This window comes from Pygoscelis adeliae, unplaced genomic scaffold (assembly GCF_000699105.1).
Source record: "Pygoscelis adeliae isolate BGI_AS28 unplaced genomic scaffold, ASM69910v1 Scaffold26, whole genome shotgun sequence".
NCBI classification, from domain to species: domain Eukaryota; kingdom Metazoa; phylum Chordata; class Aves; order Sphenisciformes; family Spheniscidae; genus Pygoscelis; species Pygoscelis adeliae.
This window is the reverse complement of record NW_008825104.1, coordinates 6721957-6730893: the sequence shown is the minus strand read 5'-3', so window position 1 is coordinate 6730893 and position 8937 is coordinate 6721957. Positions and strand designations below refer to the sequence as shown.

Below are 8937 nucleotides of genomic sequence, written 5' to 3'. Positions count from 1 at the left end.
TACAACATTACTTAATATGCTGAGCGCAGCTGAATAACATTTGTGGTACCAGTAACTCTGAATTGGGTTACTGGATTTTGCGTAAAGTCAGAGCTGAATGTTGCATTAATATAGCTGTTTGCATTTAAATGGTTTCTTTCCAAAAAAAAAAAAAAAAAAAAAAAAAAGGCATGCTTTTTAAGACAGCAATGGAAGGTAACTGTCCTTTCTCCTGAGCATTCTTTTCTATTAATGTCTTTGTTTCCACTTTCTGCAGGACTCTGTCCTCAGGAGAACATGGGTGTATGAAGCATAAGCTTAATTAATTCTTTTGGATAAAATGATAAGGGAACAGAAAGGGGAAGAGATGCCTCATACGCTTGAACTTTCAGCTTTTTGTTTTCAAGCATCCGTTATATTGCTTTGTGCTTCTGTATGTTAAGATCTTAAGAAGTGTTGAAATTTAATGCAGGACCCCGTATACCAGCCTATACTTTTCTTCAAAGAATTACTTTAATGAATATATTTCATGTTGTATAAAAAAGCAGAAAAGTTTTATTAATATTTTACCCCCCTCTTCTGTGTTTTGGCTGGTTATTAAAACTTTGCTGATCCATGTCAACTTTCTAGGGGAAACTTGCTTTTTTTTTTTTACACACAATGTTCAGGTTAAAGAAGGCTATGATCAGACAGTGCTGAGCAGATACCACCATACCAGTTTTTCATGTCATGTATTGATACGTAGATGGCTGGTTTCTCCATGAATCTATCTGAAATAGTATTTCACTTCAAGTGCAACGCATCTGCACTTATAAGTGTAATCATGGTTTCTGCTTAGTGGTGGTGGTGTTTGTGGCTCTTTGGGGCAGATGTGGTTTATTGGACTCCATGCTTATTACAAACACTTGATTCTATTGGAAGTTTTAGGCTTTCAGCCCTAATATTTTCCAGGGAACCTAAGTATCAACCTATGTATTTTTTGTTTTCTAGTTTGTTAGGAGAAACATAGTTCATTGTGAAGGAAGTATTTGAATTATGTATAGTTGAAATGAAAAGAAAAGTAGATGAATGGTCAGAAATTAAATAGCATCAAAACTGTACATTTTTTCCTTCTTTTCTGTAGTTGGGAGTTAAAAAAATTTATTCTAATGAACTAAATTAACTAAATGTAGAAAGTGCTGTGTTGCTATTTGACTATCTGTTTCTGTTTGCACAACTATTAGGTGTCATAAATTCCTTCAAACTGTAGGAAGAGGAAGATTCAGCAGCATTTTGACAAAGTATTTTAATGGTCATAAAACAACAGACTAATGAAAAATTCAGCGAGCCATGCTTCCTTAAGGGCCTTTCACTCATCACCAATCGAGTTTTATGGCATACTTGTCTGCCACAGACTTCTTCCTCCCAGTCTCTCCACATCTTTTATCTGTGCCTGACTGCAGCTTCTTTCACGCTGGTGCAAAAGCAGGCGAGAGCCTTCTATGCAGATCCGAGCAGATTGTGCACAGGGTGGAGATGCACGTTCCTCAGAAGTATTTGTTTCTTATCTGGAACTGCCGATCAGACTTGCCTCCGAAGGAGATTAACTGTTACATTGTCACATAGGCAGAGCTCTTCTCAAGCCTCCTTTGACAAATACTTCAGTGTCAGACTTTTGAAAGACTCTGGCCTTTGCTGAAGAGGGGCCATAAGTTAGGAGTCACTCCACCTCCTCCCCCCTTTTTTTGTTTTGGTCTTGGTGCTGTGCTTTGACAGAGTTGAGTTTGGGAGACCTATTTTTACGTTCTAGTAATGGGAGCTTTTAATTATATTTAGGAAAGAGTTTGACCTTATGTAGAAGAGATTTGTATGAAGAATTTCCATGTAGCTGTTCACAGTCTGAGTTGAAATGGTTTTAAATGTAATGTCTCACTCATCTGAAAAATTATTAGCCTGTTATTGACCGATCATTCTCGCTGGGGTTGATACCCAGCTGATGTGGACCTGACGTTGAGCAGTGATTATATGCCAGTATAGACAAGAATGACAAGCGAGCAGCTCAGAGATACAAACTAGTGTTAAGTGGAATTGCAAACGGGGTACAAAAGACTTACTTTTCCCGTTTTCTGTCAAAAATTTGTAAAAACTTCTCTAGATTACTTACTGTGTCACAGATGTAAATCCTTTCTGTGGGAAATTATAGATTTTTAAGTGAGTTATAGAATATTGATTAAAAATAGGCTGCAGGTGTTGCTTTAGATTGAGTTCAATAGCTATGCGTGATTCACTCCTGTAATACAGGCAGTTGGACTATAAATTAAAAATACAGTTTCCGTACAGAACCATATAAGTGGGTTAAAAATGAGTATGGGGAAGGCTGATTTTCAGATGAACAGGCAGTATATTGGATTTGCTGGGGGCTATTAATTCAGAGGTAGCTAGGTGATAGTCTTCTTACTCTTCTACTTCTGGCAGGAGCATGTTGAGCCATCCACAACGGACAGATTCTGTTGTTGTCACGCAGACGATGGGAGTCTGCAGAGAGTATTAACGCGGACTTAGAAACATTAAGAAAATGATACAGAATGTCTTCAACACTAAATAGAAAGTGAAGTTGAGGTGTGGAGGAATTCTGCTTTAGGATGTTGCGGGTCAAGTGTTGGTCTGGTCAGTCTCTTCCTCTCTATAGTCAGTGGAGAATAATACCTGCTCCTGGAAGGCAATTCAGAGTGTGTGTCTCTGCTGATTTTTCGGGAGTGTAGGGCAACTGTGGTAGAGCTAGAGCTAGCTTATCTGACTCTCCTTGCCCTGTAGGCTGACTGTCATCTTGCCTGATTTCAGGCATCTATTTCAGGGTAGGATGAATTGGCCCCTGAAACTGCTTCTTTTCTGCTGAAGTGGTTTGGGAGTTAACTTAGAGTTGCTGCCTTATTCAGTGTCCAAAGTTTGGGAGTAATTCTCCTGTCCTCTCCCAGCCCCCCTGCCACTCCACAAGTGTTTACAAATACCATTACTACTTGCTGTTTTGACTTGTCTATTTTTATTACTGCTAGCAGAATTTTGGGAAAATAGTTCAAAATAAACTGAAATAAAGCTATTTTTGTTAATATTTCATTGTAATAAGCTGATGCGCTTAAAATTATGGTAATGAGTCTGAAAGTGTCTGAGCAATTACCACTTTATAGGCAGAAAGATATTTTGTCTCTGAGTGGCATGGATTGAATAAAGTTCCCAATTATAACTTTTTCTGGATAGCTGCATACATAAAAACAGTAGAAACCTGAACATAAGGTGCCTTTATGATACACGATGATAAATGTGTAGATGAAAGGAAAAGAATTTGTCCACATTAATTGGGTAAAACTTCTGTAGATTTGCTTTGTCTTCACCATGGATTAATATCAAACTCCTGTGCTGTTTTTTGGGGCTTTTTTTGTTTGTGTTTTTTTTTTAAATGAAAAAGTGATCTGCTACTTTAAGGAGCATGAAGTCTTTCATTTTGTTTTTCTGTTTTATACAAATTAAAAAAAAAAAAAAACAACAACCCACAACAAAGACTTCTCACAGTCCAGAGAGCTTTTTAAGACAGCATATTTAATGACTACTGAATGGTAACTTGCTCTTTGAAATATCCACTTACTAAAAATACAGTATAAACAAGATCCTCACATGAAACATGTACATTGTAATACACTTGGCTTTTAAATTCAGTCAAGACTGGTTGTGTAACTTCAGCTTTATGGCAAGTACTGAGCATAGGTAGGCTGTTCCTTCTGTTGTGGAAGATGAATATTCACGGTATGAAGTAAAGCAAACTCTGAAAAGCATGTAGTTTCTTGGAAACTTGAAAGATGTCAGTGAAATGACTGAATTTTTACTTGGTTTAATAATGGAACATCTTTGACTACTTGTAAATAGTATCTAGTAGCTTATCAAAACTGGAAAAAGGGTGAAACTGGCCTTTATGAATGGCTTATGCCCTTTCCTAGTAAGCAGTGAAGGGATGTTTTGTCTAGGTGCGATTAGAAGCATTTGCTACTTTTTAGCATACTGTTTACCTCTTTTAGTTTTTTCAAGATTACCTCCTGATTTTTTTTCCTCTGCCAAAATATTGTTACCTTCCCCGAAACAACAGAAGACTGAATTTGCAAGCATCTGTACTTTGGTATACTTGCTTTTTATTGCCACTTTATCAGTGTTAATTTGTAAGAATGGTCTTACGGAAGCTGGAGGGTGGTAATTACATAAAGTGCTGTTTTATAAGATGGATTGCTGAAAGGAAACAAATAAGAAATGTTCAGTGTGTATGAAAAGCAGTTCTACTTTTTCAGAAAGGGCTTTGCCTCCTGCTTTCTTTTAAGTAGTATAATACTGAAAATTAGTGTCTTTGTTAAATATGCCATTAACTTCAGCTAAATTGACATAATGTTGACAGTTATCATGAGAACTGTTTCAAAACTAATTATGCTAATTAGAATGTAGCTACCAGTAATTGCATGTATTCAAACAGCACACCAACACCCTTTTGTGTGTTTTATTTCCCAGATGCAAGACAACCATTTGTTGCCTGAGAAACTGCAGAATTATAAGTTAGATAATAAACGATTGCAAACAAATAAAATACATTCTTTAGAAATACTAATTGGTTAGATAAGTGAATGACAGTATCAATTGTGCTTGGGCAAACCACATAATTAAAAAAAAGCCTTTATTTAAATGTTCTAGAATTGTAGGGTATTTTTTAAATCATTAATTGTTTGTATTCAGTTTTATCTAATGAATATCAGGCGTAGCTGAATTTAATTTTAAATAAACTTATTAGAGAGCAAGAGGAACCTGCATCTGAAACTTGGGTTGCTTTAAAGTTTAGCTCTTTCTGTCCAGGAATTGAGGTCTTCAATGCCCGAGATTCTTGGTTGTGTCTGTGAGCAGCTATTTAATACCCTGCAAGTTAATGAGCATGTACAAGGATGGCACTTGTGAGAAACACAAAGAAGATATAATAGGAATTGCCTAGGTAGCTAATCTTAAGTCTGTCTCTAAGACCTCCGCAAAATATTTAGCTAGATTTCAGAAATACTAAGTCTCAACTGAGGAAGTTATTTGAATGCTAAGGCATTCTATAGATTTGAATGCTATATTCGTTTGACTTAAAACCAGCTCAACATCTGAGACTAATCACTGAAAATCTTTTTAAAATGGAAAGTATTTATTCCTATGAAATGCTAAAATTGCCAAGTAATGGTAGCAGGTTTCCCGTGCTTCAATTGCTTCTATCTCTTAGGACTAGAGAGTTGTTCTCCCTTGTATATTTTATTTCAGTAACTCCTTACTCATGAATATGTATTTGCATTCATATTTTTTTGTCTGTATTTGCCTTCTAACAAATTCTTAATTGTAGTTCTAATTCAGTAGTTAGTTCTAATTTAGTAGTAGAGAGAGGGAAATAAACATCCATCTTCATAAGCACTCCTTTATACTCAATATTTGTACACAGCAAAAGCCTGGAGTAGACCTGGTCCAGAGCCATGAAACTGTAATACTTTCTGACAAACTGATGCAAGAAGTTGATGACTGAGCGCTCTGTTTCACAAATATAGATATATCTCTATTTGTCTATATTATTTTTACAATAGTCACTGCACATTTGGGTTTAAAACACATTTGTAGATTCAATTGCTTGACAAAGTTCTTGATGTTTGACTCCTTTCCTGAATTGTCTGATTAAAAGTAATGGCTTTATTAATTCTGATATTTGTCTTGGTGGATGAAATACTGAAGTGGTGATGGCCAGGGTTAACTCTCCTCCCATAGAGAGTTTTCAATTTCTCAGAATCGAGAACACATCTTGTGCTGCAGAGTATCACTAGTTAAAGAATAATGGGAAAAGTAGGTAAAATAATAATGTCTCATAGAAGACTGACCTAGGTTAAAAAGTTGCAAGCATCCAACATATCTTCCACACATCACCACAAAGTGGGTAAGTAGGTCTCCTCCCAACAGCCTCAGTTAGCTTCTGGCTGACAGGATATATTTGAGCATATTCTAGAACTGAAAGGAAAAGATGTTACTCTAAGTACTTTGCACAGTTTATTAGAGCTGAATGTAGGTATAATCCTCTTCTGTATCCTATTAATGGTACAAAACCGGTAGAGATCAAATGTGTGTAGGAGCTAGCAATACATCCCTATTTTGCACATGAACAGCATGCTTCTATTTTCCCAGGCATCCCATATAATGATCTTCCTCCCTCACGAGACTTTTCCCGAGCAGTGAAAAGGCTCACAAGGACCAGTTTCTACTTCTAGGTAATGAAGAAGCTAGGGCTGTTAAAATCATCTTCCTTAGCCTGTGTTGTCAGCTGAGCATGCCCTACTCTTTTAGATTGTCATTTGGTCTGCAGGACCTGCACAGTAGAGATCAGTAAGCTCGGTTAAATGTAGTGCTTAACCCCTAGAACTGAAGCTTCTGACTGTATGTTAGTAACGACTCTCAATAAGGGCTTATTCTGCTTGTGTGCTGTGGTATTGAGTTCTCTGTGTGTGGTGTTAGTGATGGTTATCTTAATGTCAGCTAGACTTGTGTTGTGGGTATTTCTTAAAAGGGAAAAAGTGGAAAGTGTTACAAAAGTGAGGCTACGAACTTTCATGCTCATAAAATTAGCTACATGAGAAACAAGGGATAACGGTGGTTTGGCAATGAACTATACGACCAGCAGAAATCAATGTGTAATCATTTATAGTGTTTGAAGTTTAGATGCGTTTCTGGGAATACAAGCATTCTCAGCTTGTTGTTGGACTTTGCTTAGAAGATAACTGGATAAAATGTGATTAACAAGGAATAAGACTCAGCAATATAGCGATCGACTTTTCTGGCCTCAAATCAAAAACTTCTGCAACCCCTTAAAGGATATAGAGGGGTGGAAATGGCAGGGGGATAAAGAGGGTAAAAAGGACATGGAGAGCAGGAAGAACAGAGACTGGAAAAATGACTGGCACAGGGATGGATTTAGGAAAATTTAGCTATAATGCTGAATATCCTGGTCCCTATCAAAAAAGCAGATGAAAATTGACTGCTGTGATTTAATTGTCTAGCCAGTTAACATGTTAATTCAAATGCTGATTCATCTACAGTTCTTAACATTTAATGAGAAAATATTTAATAACAAGTTGCAAGAAGGTTCTCCTTAGCTTGAGAAGTGTGTGCTGATGTACAAATCTGCTGTTGATGTGATCTGACTTCCACTTTCAGAAGTATGTGATAAAATTTTAAACTATCACAGCTCTGACTTTAAAACAAATGAGACAGTAGGCATGGGGGGGAATATCATTATAAGTGTAGGAAAATTGTTGTATACATGTCTGTCTGCATTCAGGATCTGAAGGCATAGTAAGAGGTGTTGATAACCTCAAAGTAGTGCTCCCTGTGTTGCCTAGGTGGGTAGCAGTAGGTTAGGGCATTATTTGGAGTTCTTACGGGGCAGTTACAACCTCTCTGACTATCCTTAGCAGTCTTAGGAATTTGGTACCTATCCATAATTAGGATGAGATGATTAATTAAAAAAAAATGCTGTAGAGGATAAGGTACTGCTCCACTGATGTGAATTTTAAAAGTGAAACTATATACTGTCAAGAAACTTAATCTTGAGCATTGTGTAAGTGTTTTTCCTGATGCTGCTTGAGAGTAATTATCACTATAGAAATACTTGATTTCTGCTGTGGCAGTTTCAGTTAACAGAAATGTAAAAAATCAAACTCTTTGAACCTCCTAGTCAAGTTTGGCCTAAAATTAAAATGGTAGACTTTGCTTGGAAGCTGATAAGGTATATTCCTTTCTGCTCAGTTTTTTGCTGTGGGGCAGTATCCTTGTATTAATGGATAACTAGATAGGGCATGTTTTTAAATTGATGGAGTAACATTTTTGTTTTCCTCTCTGTATGTCAACATGTTCTCATGCCTGTGGTACTTGCAAAGTGATTGTAATGTAGCAGAGGATGGAAGCAGACAGCGTGGGAACAATAACTCTCATCCCTCAAGCTGAAGTACTCCCCTGGTTCTGATGATGGCTATAACTCTCAAAACAAAGAAACTCAAACTGAATTGAAAGACACTGCTGACTTACAGACACTGGAGTGGGGAGGGGAAATGTAGTTTATCCAGATCTCTCTGGTGGGAATGGAAGTTCCTCCTCTTTGATTTTTCTTAGTTCCAAACAAGCAAAGGTGTATAGCAAGGATTCTTCTGCAGGCATTTTTCAATTTGAGAACATGCTGCAGAGCCTACTTTTGTGGTGGATGATGCACTGTTACCTCTAATCTCTTTATGTTTCTAGGTTTAAAAGCAGATGTAGTTGTACTGACTTAAAACTTTGTGAGTTGACTGCCACAGTTTGGTCTTGGCACATGCTGCTGGGTATTTGTACCTCTGGGTTTTAGTCAGACTTTCTTGTACATTCATGTGGAATCAGATGTCTTATTGTAAATCACGCTTCTGTCCTGTGGAAGCAGGTGGGAATGTGGACTTCGATATTTTTTTACCTTACATTACCTCTTAATATTCTTGCAAGCCCTCCCTTGGGCTGATACAACAGTGATTTAAATTGTTCTTACTTCACTGGTGAGACGCAGTCACCATGTTTCTTCCACTCTTCTGTACGCTGTCACAGTGGACTGATGATTTTTAGCATCAACTCTGCTTTCATCTCAGAAGAGCCGGAAAATGTTCTACTTGCTTTTTTTATCACAGTATGCCCTATTGTGGTGCACATGTCTATATCCAGTTCCATCATATTTTTAATAAAGCAATAGTACAGTAAGATCATGGCATCTATTAAGAATTTTCTTTCATGATGTTGTGGAGATAAAGAAACCTAGGTAAGTGCTCAAGTTGACCTAGTGTCAGTTCAGTAAAAGATGTAATAATCAGCAGGAGATCGGTTAACTGCTGCTCTCTCATGAATACATTTAACCTCTTGATCATT

At 37.0% G+C, this 8937-nt stretch overlaps 1 protein-coding gene across 1 annotated transcript in view; it reads left to right on the top strand.

Moving 5' to 3' along the window:
• Positions 1-295, top strand: part of LOC103919777 (microtubule-associated serine/threonine-protein kinase 4-like) — a 19630-nt gene extending 19335 nt beyond the window's left edge. Inside the window, exon 4 of the mRNA XM_009327333.1 lies at positions 257-295. Within this exon, the coding sequence (XP_009325608.1) occupies positions 257-295 (39 nt within the window). The remainder of the gene's footprint in view (positions 1-256) is intronic.
• Positions 296-8937: the final 8642 nt, after the last annotated feature.